The 24398-nt window shown below is 36.9% G+C and overlaps 1 protein-coding gene across 4 annotated transcripts in view; it reads right to left on the bottom strand.

Moving 5' to 3' along the window:
- Pask (PAS domain containing serine/threonine kinase) overlaps positions 1-24398 on the bottom strand; it is a 413885-nt gene that overhangs the window by 129264 nt on the left and 260223 nt on the right. For all 4 annotated transcript variants that reach the window (XM_090376045.1, XM_090376047.1, XM_090376046.1 and 1 more), the window contains one exon: positions 3381-4222. In XM_090376045.1, coding sequence (XP_090232171.1) covers positions 3381-4222 — 842 coding nt within the window. The remainder of the gene's footprint in view (positions 1-3380; positions 4223-24398) is intronic.

Genomic DNA, 24398 nt, shown 5'->3' with positions numbered 1-24398 from the left:
AGAACTCCTTTATTACTATGGGAGCCATAACTCAGTATTCGCATTTTCGGTATTCGCGGCATTCCTCAGGAATGCAATCAACCCCAGGAGCCTTTCATGTAAGCTTGAAAGTTTTTTCATTAAATAATCATGTGAAATTTCAGTATTAATTACACATTTTTCAACTTCACTCCCATAATTTCTCATTGACACAAAGGGTTTTTCTTCTCTAAATATCGATGAAAAGTAACTGTTGAGTTTATCTGCAACATCAGCTGGGGCATCTATTATTATTCCACATCCATTACATAATCTGGTTTATTCTTCTCTTCTTTGCATTTATATATGTGAAGAATTCCTTATCCCCTCTCTTTGCTCTCTTTTTCAGCCTAACCTTTTCTGTGGCACTATTACAGATCAATTCGTAGCTGATACAGGCTACAGTACTTTTTATTGCTCTAACTTTTCCATGCTATCTTTTTTTTTGCTTCCAAGTAATCTGGCAGCTTCATTATTCATCCAACTTGGAATCCTCCTTGTGGAGTATCTTTTTAATGGTATATATGCATTCAAGGCTTCTGTGATTAATGTTTTAAAGGTATACCATAATTCAATTCTATTCAATCTCTGTAAGATATTTAACTAGTTAATAGAGGCCATGTAGCACCTTAAGCCTTTGCAATTTTCTCTCCTAAAATTATAACCCATTCCTTTGCCATTAATTACCCCTACCTCTCTCTCTCTCTCTCTCTCTCTTCATTGTCCATCATAGAACTCTGTGATCACTTCCTACTACTGGTTCCTGTACTGTCAGCCCTATTGTGTCATCTGGTTCGTGGATGATGATCAGGTCTAAAATATTCTTGTCCCTAGTACTTTCCCTGATATGTTGATATCAAATAACAACAATCATCAACTAGATGATTGTTATTTGTTGATACAAATAACAATCATCTAGTTGATTTACAAATTTTGCTCCCCATATTAAGTTTCCTTCCCATTTGCTCCAATCAATTAGAGGCAAATTAAAATCACCCGTAATAAGACATTCATGCTTACTTCCTTGTTTAATTTGCATGTAGAGGCTCTCATCATAATTTTCACAATCACCTGGACTGTAGATTACGCCCACTCTTATTATACCTTTGCTTCTGACTATTTCACATCATACAGATTTTATACCAGCATACGAAACGACATCTGAATCTGGGAAAGTTTTCATCACGCTCAGGCTGCTTTTGATAAGAGGCATGACCCCACCACCCCTTCTATCTGTCCTATCCTTCCTAAATACATTGTATATACCGTACTGAAACTCATCATCCCTTATCTCTGGGTGGCACCACGTTTCCATAAGCCCTATTATGTCAGTGTTACTTGTCCTAACCGGCAGTTCAAATTCACTCATTTTATTGATGACACTTCTGACATTACTGTATAAACAATTAAGACTTAATAGTTTTGTATAGTTAACTACCCTGACACCTCCCCAAATTTATTTAAGCTTGCTTCCCTGGCATTAGCTACCTACTCATTTGAATGTTTCTGCCCTCAGAACATCTTGTTAATAAGATCTGTTGTGGTAACAAACAAGAACTATTGAACTATGTGCAAGAGTTATTCCGACTAATATTATCAGATAAACACATATTTATATTACCCCCCAAACTAGCAGTTTCCCTGAACCTTTAAGGTATCTTCAATGTTATTGGCAAAAACTCTTGCACCACCTTTCTTTAAATGTATCTCGTCTCTACAAAACAGATTCCTTCTACCTACAAGTGTGTGGCCAAGCTGATAAAAATTTAAACTTAAGCTGTCTTGCTTGCACAAAGTTATGTTATTTGGTTTTAGGAGCATTAGCAACTAAGGCCATATTGCTCTGGGGTTATGCGGTGGTCATTCCCTGACCTTTCCGCATCCTCTGTATTTGGTGGTTACGGGCTCGAACCCCGGTCTAATCAAGAAGCGTGTGCTACGCACTGCCACTTCTGCCCACCTGGCTACAGAGGCCCTTGCACAAAGTGGGACAGCTTAAGTTCACTATGATTATCAATGAGACATGGGTCACCAATGGCCTGACAACTACTGCTTTGTCCACTCTTGGATCGCCTTAATTACAACACTCAGTGAACAGCCAACAAGATTCAACAGCTTCTATAATACTGCCACTCTTCAACTAGTACCTGACGATCAATTTTTCAAAGTCCGTCAGATCACATCAAAGAAATATTTCGTATTAACCGCATGCCACGAACCCGAAGTATCTTATTTATGGGTTCTCTCCACGACACATGTGCTACCAGCTGGGGAAGAATGACCGATTTCTGAAACATGGGGGGGGGGGGTGATCATAATGTTTTGATTGGACAGTGTCTATTTAGTGTAGGATTCAAGGTTTGCTGATAATTTACAACCATACATTTTTCTTCCCTGCCATCGCATCATGTTCTTCTGTCATCCATTTTCATTCATACCTTGAACAATACCATTTTGTTGGTACAAAAAGTTTAGTAGCTTCCAGAGTAATTTCCTTAAACATTTCCCATTTATCACTGATAAAACTTCACCAGCTGTCTTAGCAGTTCTTGGGAGTTTATATTTATAGTATTTATTAAAGTTACTATTTGGCCCCACTAAAAAGTACATATGTGATGTAATCACATAATGATCTTTTTTTTTTTTTTTTTTTGATTTGGTAGTTGTTGGCGCATCGGCTTCTGTGGCCATATTGCACCTCCCAAGGTTTTTGCAGTACTTTGATCCAAGCCCGAGGCGGGAATCGAACCCGCGACCTTTGGGTTGCCGGGCAGGTACTTTACCCACTCGGCTAGCCCGGTCGGCCACATAATGATCATCGTAATCCCCCTTATGAAAACAAAATCTCTTTCCCCTTCTTTATTTCTTTGGGTTTAATGGTGCAAGGGCAACTAAGGCCATAATGCACCCTTTCCCTTGACAGCAGTTACTTCTTCAAATAGATCTCACCTCAATACACTGTGATTGCTCTTGAAAAGATGCTAGGTAACCAAAAACAATACTTGGGGGGGGGGGGAGAAGAAAAAAATAAAATTAGCCAATATTTAAAATAATAAAACAACTCTACCTTGGTTCTACAAAGTGTGAGTGCTAAAGTTTTATTTTAGATCCTTTAATTCGAAAAACTATGAAGTTGTAAACTGTCTTCTTAAAAAGACATATGCTTCCTGCTTAGGACCACATTTAAAGTTCATAAAAATATAAAAAAAGATAATTTAATTAAAATAAAAATTTATTTTTACAGAATAAGTCAAATGTCAGTTTCATCTAATTGTTAAGAATCTAGTATATGTTCAATAAACAGAATGCTAGTAAATTTTTGTATGGACACTTTTTTTAGTTATTAATTTAGAAATACTTACCAAGGTCAGAACCATCTCTGTGCCTTCCTAAACCAAAATAACTTCCTTCTGGAATACTATGAATACTTTCATTGCTTAAATGAGATGTCAGTAAAGCAGTTAATTTTTCAGAAAGGGTACTATTGGCTTTTGGGATAGGAGTTATCCCTATATCTTGACCATCAGATAATTGTAAAGGAAATATTTTATCTGATAACACATCATTTTCAGTCTTGCGGTTAAAGCTAGAATTGGAAGAGTTAGGTGATACAGGAATGGTGCCAGACAAAAAACCTTGTGTTTTTAGCAAGTTCTCTGAAGTTTCTACATTCTTAAGAGGGGACTTTACTTCTGTAACTGGTGTCTTATCATCCTCCCGAAATCCATGATCCTGTGCATCAGAAAGCTGTATTAGAAGAAATGAAGCATCGCCTGCTCCTTTTTCATTCTGTTCTTTAAATTCACTATTATCATTTTCTATTTTTTTGTGCATTTTCTTTTTAGGTTCCTCTTTATCCGATGAATCAAGAATGTTACCATTTATGTCAGATTCAGCAATGCTATCAACATATGAATGTAATGTTTCTTGAGATTCACTCGTTTTGAGCAGGATGTCATTCAAGCTACAAAGTGACTGAGAAACAAACTCTGTCTGAAAAGATGCATTATCAGAAATTTTGTCACTAGGATAGGGAGTGGCAGAATTGTGAAGTTTATTACACTGAGGTGAAGAAACAGGAGGACAGAGTGAAGAACACAAGTTCTGAACTTCTGTAGCAACTGGACTAAGTGCGAGATTTTGGACACCTGCCATGGTATCTTCTAACATCAATTCTATATGTTTACCTAAGGGATTTGCTGGTCTGTAAAAAAAAAAAATATATATATATATATATATATACACACACACACACACACACAGAAATAAAGTACTGTAAACAGCAGTGATTCTCACACCAGGGTGTCTGATGAAAGACATATACAGTAGAATCTGGATAAGAAATTTTCACACAAGGAGTTTTCCCCTGTACCAGGTTTGGTTTCTTAATTTCCAATTTCAACTCTATATATTGTAATGTATTATTTTTCCACGTAAGAGGTTTCCCCACATAAACAGTATGTGATAAAGAATACACGGTTTATTATTATAATGATGTTTTTCCACTTGATACGTTTTTTAAATATAGAAATTCTTTATTTTTATATATAAAAAATATGAAACAATATTGGTAATCAAACAAGTTAGTGCATAGCATCGTTTTTCACATCTCATATTGTGAATGCTTTCAGAACGAGTTGCCCTGATATTGCACTACCTCCAATAAGCAAAGCTTTGCCAGTGGAGAAGACTAATGTTACTTATTCTCGGCGAATACCACCACCCAGGGGTGGTGGTATCTACTGAGAATCCACTGCTGAAGGTAGTTCAATATCAAGGCAAGTCGTTGTGAAGGCATTCACAATATGAGATATAACGAAAATGATGGCATTTCACCTACATCGGTAATTTGCTATGAACTAACTTGTTCGATTAGTGAATTTTCCATAGCCAGAGGCTTTCAGCACTAAAACTTTTTTAGTATAAATATTTTGATATAATGGAAGTGACATATTGCAATTGTTTTCATCGATATCCATAATTAGATACGTCGACCATGTTAAAAGTTAAGTTCTCATGGTTGTGAACAGTTCTGAATTACTTAGTGGATAGTTGCTCTGTCTTATTGTAATTGTGACCTTTTAAGGTATGTTGAAACTCCAAAGGTGCTCATTCTTCTAACTTGGTAATGAGTTTAATGAACAGGATGTTAAGCAATTAGAAATTCTCAGTTTAAAAATGTTTGCCATAGGCAGAGTAAAATATTTATGAATTCTGAAATAGTACTTAAAAATGATCTTTAACTTATGTAGGTGTATCTTTTCATTTTTTTTTTTGTGTAGTTAATATTTCATAGCCTTAGGTCATTTTCCTTTCTAAGACGTTTTCCTTTGTAAGAAGTTCTAAACCTCCAACTCCATTGGAAAAACTTCTTATCTGGGTTCTACTGTAATAATTGCCACTCTTACAGGAATATGACAAGTGTGACCTGATAAAATTCATGTAAGAGCATATTGGAAGTTGCACAGGTGTTTAAGTAATAACAAATGAGTGAAATCATTTGTTATTATAACTGTGTAAAGAAACATTAGAAGTTTATTATCTACAGGTTAAGGAGGAGATAAATTTAATATATAATGACATAACTCAACCTTTGACTTACAAAAAGCTTGAGATTAGGTACCTGCAGGTTAGAGGAAAACAGGGCTTATTTTTTGAAGTCTTTTAAAAAAAGAACACTATTCAGAGAACAAAAACTTGTTACTGGATTAGGAACTGGTTCTCCAAATATAATTATATTTAAGCTAAATAATATTTAACCTAATGTTTCAGGTAACCCACAGAATTCAGTGCCATAAGGAAACATACTTTGGGCTTAGGAATTCAAGGATGAAAATTGCTGGCCACCAAAGTCCTCAATTTATCAAATTTATTCAAAAAATCATTCAGATGCTGCTATAAGTGTATTTAAATGCTCGAAGTGGTAACACTTATTGGATTACACTTGGAGAGGAATAGCAATCACAAAATAAATTATACACTTGGTGGGTTTGAATTAAAAACAGCGGAGGAAGAACAGCCCTCAATACAAGTCACCTAAATGATATGTGTAAATATGCAAGAAAGGAATCTGGAAGTTACAATACAGGCAGATATGAAGTTCTCTGAGAAATGTAAACAGGCAGCCAGGAAAGCCCATGGCATTATATTGTTGATATAGAGAACAATATCCTATTACAGAGATAGGGAGGTCATAAACCACTATATAAGGCAATCATAGGACTGGATTTGGAATACTGTGTCCAAGTATGGAGCCCTTGTCTGGTCACCACACAATATAAAAAAAAAAAAAAAAAAAAAAAAGCAAGCTTCTTAAGAGGGTCCAAAGAAATGCAACGTACATGGTGCGATCAGCAAAGTGTGATTGTACAAGGAAAGATTCTGATTATGTGGACTACAGAGCGTGGAAACCAGGCACCTCAGATGGGTTAGTAAAATGAATAAAGGCAGAATTTTCACTGTTATAATAAAGAATTCAAGAACTAGATTACAGGAACAATCTGCCTCTGCTGCTAGTTGTGGCTGACAGAAGAAATTCAAAGGTCAACTGAATAATTGCCTATGTGAGTAGGGAACCACACAAATTATATTTTCTCATTTACTTTTTACTTTTTTTTGGGCCTGTGCCTTCCTTGCACTATATGGTTAATACTAATATGAGAGCTATTCGATAAAGAATGAGCATAATTTTTCACGAACAACCATACTACTTGCTATGCCTTGCTGACTGCAGAATTTAAGACTAAATCCAGCAACATCAAATAGCAACTGTGCAGTTGACCCATGTACATGGTGTGACCTTGGAGGTCAGTCAAGTTTGCACATGATCAATTTCGCTTAAGTAACAATGGACGTGACATGCGAGGAATAATAGGATGCTCTCAAATTTTGCTTCCATCTCAAGAAAACATTAGCTCAGGCACATGAAATGCTAAATGGTGAATCTATGCTTCCATATAGCACAGCTTGCAGGTGGTTTAGAATATTTAAAGATGTACATGCTTCAATCACAAAAACCAGCAATGCTGGAGCTTCAACCACTGCTATCACCACAGAAACCATAAACACTGCTTCTGTAATCACGAGAGAAGACCATCATATAACAGTATGGCAGTAATGTTGAGAACATAAGTAGGAAGCACACACAGTATTCTCCATGACCATTTGCATATGACAAGTGCTTGTGCATATTGGGTTCCAAGACAATTCACACTTCAACAATGGTAAGTTCACATGGAGTTTTGTCAGGAGCTGCAATGGACAGCTACTGAATATGGTGAGGTTCTGCACAAAGCGATAATGGTGGATGAGACATTGCTTCACCATTTCGACCCAGAGAGTAAGAAATAAAGCTCTTCTGAAAGTCAACATCAATGCCAACACCGAAAAAAGCAAAATTTGTGGCTTCTGCAGGAAAATTAAATTTATGCTCATCTCTTTTTTGACATTCAAATAATGGTTTACCAGCATGTTATGCCATATCATACAATTGTTATGGGACCTTACTACAGAACTGTACTGCACAGTTTGTGGGATAGAATTCATCACAAATGATGACAACTGCATACATGTGGGTGGATGCTGCATCACAACAATGTGAGACCTTACGTTTCTCATACTGTCTTTGAGTACTTAGCCAGCATTAATGTCAAGTTTGTTTCTCATCTGTCCTAAATTAAAGAAGGAGCTGCAAGAAAATTGTTTCTCATCATCAGAAGAAGTTGTAAAGACATCAGAGGCAATTCTCAAATGCATGTCAAAAAATGGCTTCTATCATGTTTTTGAAGAATTGCGAAAATGCTGGTTGTTGTTGTTGATATTAAGTTTAATGACACAAGGGCTACTAAGGCCAAATTGTGTCAGTTCAGAGTTTATTTTTTATTCCATATATCTTTTAACAATTGAATTATATACTTCCATATGGACCAGTACAATTTAAATATGTTTTATGCTTACCAAGAGAATAGGATAAAATCTGGGATTCGTTCAATTTGCTGAATGACTGAAAGGTGCTAGAACGGATGGATAAGTAAACGGATAGACAGACTACAAGAAATTGGCGAACTGTAAGTTGGATGCAACAGGATATGCGCTGGGATGGACCTTCTCCCAACAATAAAAACAGGCTCCCAATTCTCAGTCTTGCCAATACCACTTAGCATTAGCATTAGTAGAGGCATTTGATGCAAGAAAGCAAGCTTATGCAGCATCAGCCAAAAAAAAAAAAAAAAAAAACGCACTTCCACTTCACCCCTCTGTTCGTTCAAAATACCTGTCCAGCTGAGCCTTAAACTTATTTAGGCTATCCACCTCCACCACAAGGGATGGAAGTCTGTTCCACCAACCAACCACCCGCTGGCTAAAGGCAAATTTCCGCACGTCTATCCTACATCTGTCTTTCCTCAATTTGAATTTATGCCCTCTCGGGTGATTTTTCTGAGCTAGAGGAAGAATCCCATCAGCATTGAGCATGCTTAAACCATTCAAGGCTTTATACACCTCTATCAGATCACCTCGCTGGTGCCTAGTCTCCAGACACTGTAATTTGCAAAACTTAAGCCTTTCTTCGTAAGAGCACCCCTTTGTTCCATTCACTAATCTTGTTGCCCTTCTCTGTACTCGTTCCAGCAGCTCTACATCCTTCCTGAAATGAGGCCTCCAGACCTGTATACAGTACTCTAGGTGTGGCCTGACCATCGCCTTATACAATGGAATAATCACCTCCTTATCCCTGCTGGAAAAATTCCTGTATATCATTGACAATACTTCATGAGCTACTCTTGCAGCCCTTCTGCACTGCTCAGAGAACTTCATATCTGTCTGCACAACCACCCCCAAGTCCCTTTCATTCTCTACCACTGTCAGTGTAGTACCACAGAGTTGATATGTTGCTCTGGGGTTGCTGTTTCCCATGTGTAGTACTTTACATTTATCAATGTTAAACTTCATCTGCCACCTCTCAGCCCATCTGCTCAACCTTTCCAGATCCTGTTGCAGCAGCATAGTGTCAGTAGTGTCCTTGACAACCCTGCCAACCTTTGTATCGTCTGCAAACTTGGACATTAAGCCCGATATACCATCATCAATATCATTTATAAATACAGAAAACAATAATGGACCCAACACTGAGCCCTGAGGGACTCCACTAATAACATCAGTCCACGATGAGCAGTGTCCATTGATTACCACTCTCTGTCTTCTCCCCCTCAACCACCCCTTTATCCATAGCAGCAATTTGCCTCCAATGTCACACTGCTCCAATTTGTGTAGCAGTCTTCCATGTGCAACAGTATCAAAAGCCTTTCTAAGATCCAAGTATATAATATCAAAGTTATTCCCTGCATCCAGTTCTTTTGTGACTGCATCATAGTATCCAATCAAGTTGGTCAGGCAAGACTTCCCCTTAACAAAACCATGCTGTGTCTGAGCTATAACTGAAGTCTTGTCTAAATGATCCTGAAGTGCTTCTTTAACCAGTGCCTCCATTAATTTTCCTGGAACAGAAGTTAAGCTCACAGGTCTATAATTACTTGTGTCAGCCTTTGATCCTCCTTTGTGAATTGGGGTCACATTTGCACATTTCCAGTCTATGGGTACCTCCCCTGAGTCCAAGGAAGCTCTCATAATTATGGCTAAGGGTTTGCTTACTTCCTTTGCTGCCTCCTTTAATATAACTGGATAGATCCCATCCACCCCGGGTGCCTTTCTTGTGTTTATCTTCAACAGTTTCTCCTCCACTTTACTCCCAGTTATTTCAATATTCTGTAGCTTACTGCTAGAATTGAATACACCTCTGGCATTCCCCTCGCTGAATAACTCCTCATGTGTGAATGTCGATGCAAAATATTCATTTAGTTTGTTAGCTACCTGAGCAGGATCATCAACACTTGACCCATCAATATCAAGTGGACCAATCTGATTCACCCCCTTCCTTCTTGAGTTTACATAAGTAAAGAACTCTTTGCTGTTTTTCTTTGCATCCCTTGCCAAGGATTTCTCGTAATCTGCCTTCGCCTGCCTAACATCCTTTGTAACTTGGTTGCATATCAACTTGTATCTATCATAGGCTTCTGTGTCATGTGTTAATTTGTATGTATCCCATGCATTTTTCTTCTCTGCCATATGCCTCATTAGTTCATCTGACATCCATTTTGGCCTAAACCTTGAACAATATTTCTTAGTTGGTATGTAAAGCCTAGTAGCTTCCAAGATAAGTTCTTTGAATGCTTCCCATTTTGAATTTGCTGTTGGTAACATCATCAGTTGGTCCCACTGTATAGAATTTAAATACTGTCTCAGTCCATCGTAGTCGCCTTTACGGAAGCAATAACCCTTCCCTTTACCCCTAATGGTAGTTACCTCTTTGAGTACATCCCACTTCAGCACACTGTGATCACTGCCACCTAGTGGTTCATTTATCTGCAGATTCTTAATGCATAAAGAATCACTGCTGATAATCAAATCAAGAGTATTACTCCCTCTAGTTGCCTCCCGAACATGCTGATGTAGAAAACAATCATCCAATAAATCCACAAAAGTCCTGCTAGTGTGTGAGTAACCAGCCCCCAAATTCCAGTCAATATCTGGGAAATTAAAATCTCCGATTATAAGACACTCTGATTTACTGGTCCACTCTATTTCCCTGTACAGTTCCTTATTATACTCATCAGAGTCATTAGGCCTATAGCACACTCCTACTCTCAATTTTGATCTCCCAATGTTTATGTCACACCAAACTGACTCCACACTGCACTGTCCAGCGATGTCGACTGGCTTCACTTCCTTGGTTTTTGTGTTTCTTAACTAATAACATAACCCCTCCTCCCTTCCTATCCTGTCTATCCTTTCTGTAGACGTTGTACTCCCCAAATTGCAGTTCTGTATCCCTTATATCTGTGTGACACCACGTCTCTGATATCCCAACAATATCTGCCTTCGATGTTTTGAGCAATACCTCAAATTCATCAAATTTATTTACTAAACTCCTAGCATTGGTGTACACGCAAGTATACCTGCACCTGTTTCTATTCTTAGCTACCCTAACACAACCCATGTGTTTACTTGTACCGCAATGGCTCCCAGCAGCCTCTGAAATACCATGCATCTTGTTTTTCAGGCTTCTGCTCATTCTAATAGAAGCAGTGCAAGAATCTCTTTCACCTCTGCCAGTGGCTACTGTCAATCTATTGGTCTTTGTCTCCCCCCAAGCTAGCAGTTTTCCGACCCACCTAACACTGCCTCGATAGCATCAGCAAATATTCTTGCACCCTTTCTATTTAAGTGTATCCCATCCCTGTAGAAGCAATCTCTCCTGTTAACAAGTACAGTCCAGGCTGAAAAAAATTCTACCCCTTGAGCCTTGCACAATCTTTCCAGGGCCGAATTGATCGACAAGGCTCTCTTCAATGAAACTTCTTCAAGCCTGTTTCATCTGAAATCAGAGAGTCATAACTCAGGATCTTGTTTTATCTGGTAATTTTGTTGTTGGTATTACTTTTCCAGATCTGTGACCAGTTTTCATAACAGGCCTTGCAAATTACAATTACAGGCTTGTAATTTACATAAGGAACTTGAAGTTGCTGTGATAAGGTAAGAGGTTGTTTAGTGGCAAGATCAGCAGTCATTTCCCAGAATTCCAGTTGTCCTGGTATAGAACAAAATGTTACTGATCGATTAGACTCTCTGCAGGAGAGTAACTGATAGTGAATAGTTTTCAGTGTGGGATGACATGAAGAAAAATTCTTCCTTATGGCAAAGACTGCACTGAGACAGTCAGTATAGATTAGGGCAGGTGAAATGGAATGTTCAACAATCTGGTCAAGTGCTAGTTTTATGGCATACAGCTCAGCAGTGAAGATACTGCATGTGGCTGGTAATGAGGCTGTAACTGTAAATGAAGGGAAAATTATTGCTGCTGCACCTACTGCATTATCAGTGTTCAATCCATCAGTGCACAGGCATTGCAGCTGAGATTGGAATGAGCTGCGTGCAACTGTCTAATATTGGAAGTAGTTAAACCATCCTTCCCCCATCTTAGAAAGTGATCATCATTAGAGGAATGAAAACGTAACCAGGGTAGTATAGGAAGAGTGGTGTCTTGAAAAATGACAATTAGATCGATGTTCCAAGTATGAAGAAGTTCTTTAAGTCTGGGTGATGCAGGTCGGTTTTCATGTGGCTTTGCTCATAAAAGGAATCCTTCAGGGTATTATACAGATACTCTCAAATAGGATGGGATGGAAAACTTTGGATCTTAGCAGCATAGTGAGACAGCAATGTTTTTCTGCAAAGTTGTAATGGCGGATCATGAGCTTCAATATAAAGGCTTTGGACTGAGAAATCTTGAAAGCTCCCAGAGCACTGTGCTGGATGATGTTTGGTCATTCTAATGTGCCTATCCTAGCAGAGTCATATACCAAGAACCGCAATCTAGGCATGAACGGATTAGAAACTTGTAGAGGCATAGTAAGGTATACGATCAGCTCTCTATGAAATGGACAAGACTGACCGAAGTATATTCTTGTGCTTTAGACAAGTAGTTCAGACAAGTAATGAGCAATGTGAGCTTGGAAGTTTAACTTGCTGTCCAATATCAGTCCAAGAAATCTAATGGTATTAACAAGTGGGATTGGAGTTTTGTTTATTTCTAGCTTGGGATCAGGACAGAGAGAATGTAGCTTGTAGAAGTGAGTAGCAGTGCATTTCTTTTCTGTTATGGCTAGTTGGAGCTGCCATTCCATGGTGTTCATACTTTTAGACTGACAGGAAATGGTTATGTCGTCCGCATACACGTAACTTTTAACAGTTTTTGGGATATCCCATGTCACATTACTATCTCGAATTGCGAATAGAACTGGATTATCGAACCCTGTGGTACACCTTCCTTCTGAATGCAAGATGTAGAGAGTATGTTTTTATTTCAGACCTGAAAAGAACACAGGCACAAGAAATTCCGAATTATTTCTGGCAACTGTCCCCTTGGTCTTAGATGGTAAAGATCCGTTATAATACCATAATGCCAAGTAGTGTCAAATGCGTTTTCAAGGTCTAGGCTGACCATGACTAGATGTTGTTTCCTGACAAACGCATTGCAGATATGAGATTCAACTTTGATGAGTATGTCTAAGGTCGATCTATTTTTCGAAAGCCATACTGATAATTTGAAAGGAGATTCTGTGACTCCAGGATATAAGTGAGCCTTGTATGAGCCATCCTTTTGAAAATTTTTCCTAAGCAGCTCGTGCAAGATATTCGCCTATAATTTTGAACCAGGGTGCTATGCCTAGTTTTGGCATGGTGATAATGAAAGAATAGCACCAGTAAGAAGGGTAGGCATTTTCAGAGAAGATCTGATTGTAGAAAATCAACAGAATACACAAGTCCTTGTCCTCTTCACATAAATGTTTCAGCATAATGTAATGAACACCATCTGGGCCATGAGCACTGTTGGAAGATCTATTTATTGATTCTTTCAATTCTATTAATATAAAGGGTTGGTTGTACAGGAAGGAGCAGCGCATAAAGAAGTTGATTTCATGCCATTCTGGGCCTGCTTTGATATTCTGAAAGGAAGAGGCTGGGAAGCACAAGCAGAGATTCTAGAAAACTGTTCTGCTAGTGCATTAGCAACTTATTCAGGAGCAGACACGTCTTTCCTTTTCTAGGCACCGGCGAGGTGATCTGATAGAGGTGTATAAAGCCTTGAATGGTTTGAGCATGCTCAATGCTGATGGGATTCTTCCTCTTGCTCAGAATAATCACCTGAAGGGGCATAAATTCAAATTGAGAAAAGATAGATGTAGGATAGACGTGAGGAAATTTGCCTTTAGCCAGCGGGTGGTTGATTGGTGGAATAGACTTCCATCCCTTGTCGTGGAAGTTGATAGCCTAAATAAGTTTAAGGCTCAGCTGGACAGGTATTTCGAACGAACAGAGGGGTGAAGTGGAAGTGGTTATTTTTTATTTATTTATTTTTATTTTTTATTTTTTTTGGCTGATGCTGCATAAGCTTGCTTTCTTGCATCAAATGCCTCTGCTAATGCTAATGAAGTATTGGAGAGGTCAGCCAAAAAAAATTTGTTATTTACCACCTGTATCCTTCTCCAGATGATCCATGTGTCAGTGTCTTTTGTGATGGTCGATGGAAAAGCAATCCATGAATCACGTTTTGCTTTAAGTCTAATTTGTCTTACTTTAACTTTAAGCCTTTTATATTCAATTAAATTACTGTTGGTAGGACACTTGAGGAAATAACTCCAGGCACGGTTTTTCTCCTGTTTGGTATTGAAGCAGCCTGTATTCCACCAGTGATTTCGGTGAGTGCAATATGTCTTGGATTTTGGAATGAAAGTATTAGCTGCTTTCAGAATCTGATTGGTTATGTAAGTATTTACATCATAAACAGGTTTCTGTTGAACATAAATTCTATCTAAAAGCATTTGGGCAGAATAGCCATCCCAGTTTGCCTTATTAAACTTCCAATTGGATCACTGATTAGGATTTTGAGTTACCACTGTTTGTATTGAGAAAATAACTGGAAAGTGATCGCTGTTAAAGGGGTGAGATAATACCAACCATGTCATGATTGGAAAGATGGATGGTGAAAAACTGACAAGTCAACTGCAGAAGTAGACCTTGTAGGTAGGTGGATGTAGATAGGAGATCCAGAGTTTAGTAAATAAAGATCATTATTATTCATAAAGTCCTCAATCAATTTGCCTCTTCTATCCATTGTAGAGGACCCCCACAATGGATGGTGTCCATTAAAGTCACCAAAAAGACAAATTAGAGTTTGGAGTTGTATAATCAGATTGTCGAGTTCTGAATGGGGAAGAGGTAGAGATGGTGGAATATGAATGAAAACAAGGATAACTGATTTACCAACTACAATACAAGCAGTGACAGCTTCTAGATTGGTTCTTAACTGGATTTACCTGGATGGCACGTTAGAATTAACAAGAATGGCTATCTCCATGTGCAGGAGACTGAGTTCTTATCTTGTCTGTACATCATATAATTTGAGAATTTTGGCAAAACTTGGGATGAAGAGAATGTTTCCTGTAGGCATACACCTATGGGATTGAATTGAGCTAGTAAGTCCCTTAAGTCATCAGAATGACTGCTTAATCCTCTGCAGTCCCATTGTATGATATAATGCATTATTTAGGTTTGGCAGAGAATGAGTCACCTGACTGTTTTTTGTTTGCTAGGCATTTTTTCCGTTCTTTTTTGGGAAGATGGGTGCATCCAGTATCCATAGTTTCATTCGCATGAAGTTCTAGTATAGGGTCCTTCATGGAAATACAAAAGTAGATGTACATTCATTATCTGAATGTACATCTACTTCCATATTGTTGGGTGGTGATTTGGTTTTCTTGCAGTCTTTAATAGCTTCCAAATTTTTACTGTTATGTGAGACCGTTAGAGTTTGGATACTAATTGGAGTGTTAGTTGCATCGCTGATAAGGTTGCTTTAACCCAGTTCACCAGAGAGGTGTTCAGTGGTATTGACACATTTGTTTGAACTACAGTTGAAAGATAACTTCATGTGCAAGACGCATAGGACAGACTGGGCATAGTCAACATAATTTATCTGTGGCTTCAGGGTAAGTGACTTTATGTTCTGTTTTTGTATCTTTGAATTTTCTTCCCAGTTTTCCACATACCACATGATTTAGAAAAAGCAGGGTGGTTTCCTTTGCAGTTGGGATACATGGGAGTTGAGGCTGAGCAATCTGCTTGTGTATGATCCTTAGAGCCACATATAGGACATATGGCAACACTTCTGCATGCCTGCTGATAGTGGCCATATTTCTGACATTTAAAACAACAGAGGATTCGGAATGTACAACCGAATTTGGCAGCTTAAATAGCCAGCTTTTACTGTGGATGATAAAGTTAGGAGTGCTGAAAGTTAAAATGATGGACTGAGTTGGAATGAGATTTCCATCTTTTTTAATTATTATTCGTTTAGCACCTATTACCTTTTGACTACTGAGTTCCTGAACTAATTCCTCCTCAGACACTGCAAGTAGGTTCCAAACTAGGGGGTCTTTGGATTGTAGCTCTTCACCATTTTTGGTGATCTAGCAACAGACTCCAAATATTTTTGGCCCATAAATGGTGATAACTTGCCCACAGGCTGAGTGGACAAAGAGTGTATCACTAGAAAGTTCGGTAGGTTAGGACACTGCTTCTCTTCGAAGCCTTTTAAGTTGGTTTGTGTCATTTTCATTGGATATCTCTGTCCTTGAGCTTGATGGCTCTAAAGGAGGAAAATTATTTAAGTCTATCATTGCTCCTTTTAGCCCTGGGAGATCGAGTTTCTTTTCCCATGTTATTGCCCCGCCATGTGGAGGCAGGAGCAGTGTCACCAGTGACCAAGTGGTTGTAGAAGTTAGTTTGTTAGCAGTAATAAATATATATATATATATATATATATATATATATATATATATATACACACACATTAAATAAAGAAATGTAGATTTCCTTTTTGAGTTCTTACTTTAATACTTTAAGTAAAGAACCACTTGAAATGAACAAAAGAGAAGTCACTGGAAAAGAATGAAAAATTTATAGCTCGGAAGGAGCACTCTATACACTGCAGGGAAAATCACTTGTGACTATCACTTGGCACTGCAAATATGCTGGAAAAAATGGATTTCATCAAAAGGAACTACTTTCAAAAGGACCATCAAAATATGGATGATTAATAAAAGTATGTTGTGACAAAAAAAAAATATTTTTTTTTATTGAACAGCCCTCAATGATGTGTGTAAATATGCACTACATGCTTTTCTTATTTTATTTTTATTTTTTTAACTGATGTATAAAACACTTACAGTGAGGTTTTACTGTGTCAACCAGTTTTTACTGACAAGGAAAGTGGCCTTTACTAATTTATTGACAGGGGAGGGAAGCATTTTGGATCATATTTCTAGACTCTATTGGCAACGTGAGTTAGTTTTTAATAAACTTGAAGTTCTTTTATTAATCTTTATTGTTTTAAAAGGGGTTTAAGGCTGAAAGCCACAAACTATGGGAAATTTACTAGATGAACAAGTTAGTGCAAAGCATCATTTTAGTTTGTAGTAAATCACCGAAGTAGGTGAAATGGTATTACCATCTGGAATCTCTCACATTGTAGAGTTATACTTGATAACTGGGTTGTCACTCATTGTATCACCGAGATACCTATCCATCCACTGAGGAGAGGCTAACAAGCTTCAAAACAGTGCTACCTGAGTGGAGGTATCCACCAAGAATAAGTAACACAAGTCTCTCTACTGGCAAAATATTGCTTATTCAAGGTAGTGCAATATCACAGCAACTTGTGAAGGCATTCACAATATGAAATGTAACAAAAACAATAACCTACTTCAGTGATTTACTATGAACTACAATGATGCTTTGCACGAAGTTGTTCATCTTTATTAGTTTTTAAACTGAGAGAGAGTATCATGCTTGGGCTTAACATATACATTTTGTGGGAAACGATAATCTCAGTACAAAGTGTTTTTTTTTTTTTTTTTTACTGGCAAACTGAACAATTATGGAAGCCAATTCTATGGTTTTTATCACAGCCATACACTTTTAATGAAATTAAGAAAAAATTTCGATTTTAAAGAAGCTTTACTATTTTTTGTCAAAAGAAAAAGGTAGAGAAAAACAGTGTTTTTGCAAAAAGACAGAGAGTTGGCAGCCATGTAATAGCATTAATATTATTAGTATATTCAAATTTATCTCTTTCTTAATCTGTAGATAATAAACTTTTTAACATTTCCATATGCAATAGGGTCAGAACTCATTTTTTATCACGCGTGGCCATTTCAATAACAAAGTTGCCTTAAGTAGATTATTTGTGAAAACCACAGTTGTTAAATATAATTAATGTAATTAATTATAAATATAATTAATACAATTAAATTATAAGGAATAATAATACTTTTCATTAGCAAAATAAACTAGAATCATTTAAGGCAGTGGTTCTCAAATCGTGCGTCGCGATGCCCTGGGGAGGCATTGCTGACAATGTAATAGTTTATGTAAGATTTTCATGGCAAATATTAAAAAGGTATTAAGAATGATTTTTTTTTTAACTATTAGATTTCTACTACTATTTGATCTGTATTATTAATATAAATAATTATAGAAAATATTTGGGGTATTATTGACGTATTTTTGGGGTATTTAAGAGAACACACTGTTCCCTGACCGTATTCTTGGGATCCGATTACTACGATTGGTTTGGGTATTTTTGCACATTATTTGACCTTGCACGAGTCTGAATTATTGTATTAACATATTAAAAATAAGAAATTGTACAATTACAGATGTTTTTACTTCCAGGGAAGCTCCGGGAAAATTTTACAGGTCAAGGACGGCGTGGGCTCAGAAAGTTTGAGAACCGCTGATCTAAGGCAGACACTTAATAAAAAATCATTAACATATGACAACAATATCCGAATAAATGTAATGCCAAGGAAACCTGGTGGAGGGAGGGAGGAGGGAAGATGGATTACAAGTGATACCAGCATGTATCTGGTGATGCATGCAATCACAAGGCAGATGCTGCTGTTATTTATATAACAAATTATTATATCTGTACAAATGTGTTCATGGTCTAATTTGGAAGTTGTGCAGGCTGAAAAACCTGAAATTACTCATAGTGACAACTTCACTCCCTTAACCCAAGGCTCAGGTGTTATCAAGTCACAGCACAGTATGAGGAAGATATAAGCTCTGGTGATATAACTGGTCAATGTGGTCAGTCATGTTGCAAACATACTGGAAGTGCAGAACAACAATGTAAACTGGTGACCAAAGCATATCACAGATAATGTTGGCATTACTCAATGGGCCATGCCTTGTGTAGTGGTGAGCATAATCGGGAAGCTATAATTGATTATTTTAATTATACTCATATCAATCAAAGGATATATTTAAATTATTAGTATTTACTAATTACTAATCATTTGATTATTGAAATCACTCAAATATGGAAATTATTCAGTTATAACTATCCCTAACACCGTGATGTGTTCCTTCACATTGGCCGAGGAGCAAATATTACCTTGAAAAACTGTATTACTAAGTATAACCAGAAGTCATAAGTATTAAGGTTCAGAGAGTGAAGTGGCCAACAACTGGCAAAATTTTTAGCTGGGAAATAAAGTGATTTTTGTCAGATGTGGTGAAAAACAATGTTTTTTTTTTGGCTGAGCAATGTACAGTGGACCTCTATTCTGCATAAAACTAGTTTTCTTAAAATCGCCACCCAGAGGGCAGGAATTATATGCTTCCAGGGACCATAGTAATGTTCACCACTCCTCTTCACAGAGTGGTTTAATTATGAAATTTGCCATAAACCTATATCAAACAGTAATCAGCGGGCACTGGAAAGGAATGCTATTAATAATTATGATTTAACAACAACAACAACAACAACAAAAAGTTTGTTTATATTTAACTGTTTCCTATATGCTAAATCCAACAATGCCATTGGGTTTCTCTAGTGTTAATACTTTGGCGACAATGGAAAGTTATGTTTTTTTGCAACATTTACATTACATGAGTTTATAAAAATTTCTGATATGTAAGAGCCTGGAGCATTTAAATATTTTTTTGTTTTCCACAGTTTCCTATGGCTACCAAACAGAGGCATAAGATATCTCCGGACTATTTTACTTGTGTTTGGATATTATATGGGATATTTAAAAATTAAATGGAACATACGTAGGAGTATACTCCACAGCTAAAACTAAGAAGAAAAAAAGCTGCTATACATGTCACAAATGTCTTTATTTCCAAGATAAACACTAACGAACTACACAAACCTCTGATATGAAACCATCTAAAGCAGCTGTGCAGACTCCACTTTGTTCAGCATAGTATTTAGTGCAATGAATCTACAACTGCCTAGCACTTATTGTTTCAGGACTATTTTTTAAGTTACAGCAGCCAAAATATGATTTCTGAATTTATCTTGCATGGTAATATGCATGAAATTAATCATGGATTTAATGTGGTCACTGATCACACAGGGCTATTCTGACCAGTCCATCTGTTATTGTTTTCCATATTTAAAAGTCAAACATCATGATAAATGTGAGTTGGTGCATCATCATGAACAAACCTCAATTTTCAAGTGGAATGTCTTTCAACAGTTCCCAGAAACTGTTCCACACAAAATGCAAGTATTTTATTCTTGAAAGCCTTGCTGGTAAAATATAATGACCAGTAAGATTGTCTCCAAGAATTTTATAACACCACACCAAACATTAAAAGGAAAGGCATGTTGATAATGAGTACTGACAATCAAGTGTGGTTTTTTTTTCAGATTAAGTATGCGTGTTTTGAAAGATGAGAATTTCAGTTCTCATAAAACATGATGCATCTGTACCCATAACTGTTGCTTTTTTTTTTTTTTTTTTTTTTTATGAAAACCCTAAACACAAGAGGTATTAGAACCTATAGTAGTACCATGCATGGGTTTGAAGTTGAGAAGACGAAAGAAGATATTTGTTGACATTAGACTTGAACTTCTGTAGACTGCAATTTTCAGGAAATACGTACGAAGGAAGGTTGTTCCAAAAAATTGGCAGTTGAATGAATAAACAAAAAAGATGAAAAGTTGTTTCTGTGGGTTTGAAGTTGGACAGCAAATGCATGTTGGCTGGTGGCGGCACGTGTTCGGACTGTTTTGAAAGAGAAAGCGGAAATAATAGAAGCAAATTCGGAAGAACAGTGCCTATGGAAGTATCTGTAGAAAAGGCAAGCAGCATAAACAGTATGTCTATGAGACAGAGAGTGGAGAGACTCTGTTAGAGAGGAGTCATTAATTAACCTAATTGCCCTCTTCTGAATGGAACTAGAAGCCTGAGAAAGGTTTTGGGGGCACCGCACCAGATGTGGGAACAATATTCCAAAGTAGAGCAGATTTGTATGGTGGGAACAATATTCCATAGCAGGGCGGATTTGCCATTTGCACAGAGTGAAAAGCTGTTTGAAAGAAAAATAACGCCGAGAGTGAAAGGGGAAACCAAGTTTTTTAGATGCAGAGGAAGCAATATTTGTAATGTGCTTGTGCCAAGAGAGATTAGAAGTCAGGGTAATTCCCAAAAGAGATATATCAACTTGCCCAGAAATCGTAGTGTCACCAAAGATAAGCATAGGAGCAGAAGAATCCTTTTTGCGAGATATAAGACAGGACTGAGTTTTACAAGGATTGAAATCAACTAAGTTGTCTTTGCCCCACCAGAGAATTATAACCTGGCTAAGAAATTGAAGATTGCATGTATGTTACAAAAGGAGCCACCGACAAAACTTTGTTTATTCACATCTTATGGGCAACAATTCTTGTACAGGTATACGGTAAAATGGAGACAACTGCAGTTTACATAATATCCTCCATATGTTTGCAGATAAAACATTTATGTGACCTGGTAACTTTCTGGTACTTGCAGTAGCAGATACTTGTACAACACAAGGTATTATCTCTTTAACATTTGCAGTTTGTTGAAATCTCTTTCAACTGGTGTTTACCTGTAAGGGTTCAGCATGACTGTTTCTCTATATCATCTCTCAACATCAGTAAATGTTTTGCAATTTGGTAATAACCAACGGATTTAAAATATTTTTGCTGTATGAATATTAGTAGTAGCAAACGTAAGAAAGAGCTTATACAGTATCGGCAAAAAAAAAATCCTTGCTAAAAATTAAAATCACATCGGTTAACTTCGTAAAGGTTAACAGACCTGTTACGTCACCCATATCATCATTTTAAGGAGTACCAAAATGTAAGTCCTCACATAACAGTATGGTGGGTTGCATCGCTTGTTTTAAATGGTATGGGTTCAAGACTGGGGCAATTTCTAAGGCTTCTTCAATCGAGACTGTAGTCAGCTGATCTTATGTGGAGGAGTAGGGTTCCCCCCATGAGTTATTCTGGGTTTTTAAGCAAACAACATGCAAATAAGTACAAAAACACACAGTTGTACAGACATAATACACAAGGCACAATATGGCTCAGTTGCTGATATGCTAAAACAGAAATTACAACAACCACACCATAAAGAATGAGGTAGCAGTTGTGGTACCTAAAACTGAAGTAATAGATGTTGATACAGCTAATAGCTACTGTATTGCACTTATTACTCACAAAACACCACCATAAGCATTAATACAACAATAGTTTTTTTGGCCAGGTGAAAAAATTTTTTTTTGCAAAAAGCAGGAACTGCTCCACCCCCCCCCCCCAAAATCAGAAAAAGGCGTTTTTTTTTTTTTTTTTTTTTTAAATTCTACATGACACTAAAAAAATTTTAATAGCTACTAGGGGTGCTTCGCCTCCTGCTCACTCATCCCCTCACACGCTTTTCAACACAAAATGCAGAGGTATACGGAATAAGTCAAATCTTTTCTATGTAAAAGACATACCTGTCAATACGCACTGATCGATATCTAATCAGGAAGTGACCTATGTAATTATTTACCTGTGCATTTGTAGTGCTCAGCATTCTCGACGTCAAATAAACATCACTATGCAATTATTTACCTGTGTTTATATAGGTCACTTAGGAAAAGGCCTTTTGCTTCGGGTTCCATAATGCATGAGGAATACTGTTGCATCCGAAAGAGCAGGACTAAAATATTTAACTGAAATATTTACAAAATACTAAATTTTTTACAAATGTATACAATATTCATTAATATACAAAAAAATGTTACAATGGAACATCAAATGTTTCAGTTCCTAACCAAGGACCACTATACATATTTTCTTATTTCCTTAATAACAGCATCTGGTAAGTTCTCATATGCCTGTTACAACATAAGATTGCTCATCGGTGAAGACATGATATTAGAGCTGGAAAAGGAATTAGAAAATGTGAATTGGAATATCATTGGTTTGGCTGAAACAAGAAGAAGAAATGAATCGCTTATAAGTTTATCAAGTGGAAATCTGCTATACACAAATGGAAACAGTAAAATGAGCGAAGGTGGAGTTGGCTTTCTGGTCCATAAAGATATAAAAAACAACATTTTGGAATTCAAAAGTACATCACCAAGGGTATCAAGGCTACTACTTAGGATTTCTTTGGTTTATACACCAATATCGAACCATGATGATGAAGAGGTTGAAGAAATGTACACCGAAATTGTAAGTCTTCTAGATGAACAGAAAACCAACTACACACTCATTATGGGGGACTTCAATGCTAAAGTTGGAAATAGACAAACCAGTGCAGAAAGAAGAACTATAGGAAATTTTGGAATTGGTAAAAGAAATGAAAGAGGTGAAAGACTTGTGGAATTTGCAGAATCTTGAGGAATGTCAGTAATGAACACTTTTTTCAAGAAAAAAGGAGAACAGGAAGTGGACATGGAAGAGTCCAAATGGATTAACAACTAATGAAATCGACTTCATCCTCACTAACAGAAGAATATCTTCTGTTAGTGATATAATCACAGAATGGTAAGATGTGCACTTGATATAGATGTAGGAAAGGAAAGGAAAAAACTGACTCGAGTAAATAATACGAAGGTCTTTGAGATAAACGAAGAGGAGAAAAAGCAGTATGAACTGGAACTTAACAAGTTTGAGCTTCTACAGACTGTTCAGGACCAAGATATCGACGAGGAATATTACAACTTTCTGAAAGTGATAAAGCCCAAGAAACCTATAAGTAAAAAGAAATCCAAAGAAGAAAAAATTAGTCAAGAAACACTTGCCACAATGAACCGAAGACAACAAATGAAGAACAAGATAAACAATGACAAGGAGAAAATTGATTACAGGCAGTTCTCGACTTTACGAGTTACTTCGTTCCTAGCGTGCGCTCGTAAAGTGCAAACTCGTAAAGTGGGAATTTATTTCCCACAGACATAAGGTTAAAAATAGGGGTTACGTTATCAACAATGAAATTAGTTAGCTAATTAGTTTATGTTTAAACAATGATTGATTTATCAAAGGAAATGAAAATGTAGCCTGTAAAATCAAGCAAATTATAATAATAGAAAAATTATTTACAACTTACAAATGTTAAAGAATGTTTATTCTTCATCGTCATCATTGACTAAATGCACACTCGTTGGTTTTTTGCACAAGCAGTCGTCTTCTTCAGAAATGTTTCGAGGTGTTTTTTTCCAAGATAATCTTTTTTAATTATAAAGTTCACAATTGCATGCACAAGCATTTTTTAACGGCACACACATATTGCAACTAACACGTTTCGCATGGAGTAACAAGTTTACGAAGCTTAAAAAAAAAAAAAAACAACGAAGAGAAGATTCTGAAAATTTATTTATGTTTTTTATACGATTGAAGATTTCAGTAAAGGGCAAACACATTTCACCATAATAATGTAAAAAACCAC

The sequence above is a fragment of the Mastigoproctus giganteus genome, chromosome 6 (genome assembly GCF_048544385.1).
Source record: "Mastigoproctus giganteus isolate SK-2022 chromosome 6, ASM4854438v1, whole genome shotgun sequence".
NCBI lineage: Eukaryota > Metazoa > Arthropoda > Arachnida > Uropygi > Thelyphonidae > Mastigoproctus > Mastigoproctus giganteus.
This window is presented reverse-complemented; position numbering and strand designations above follow the sequence as displayed.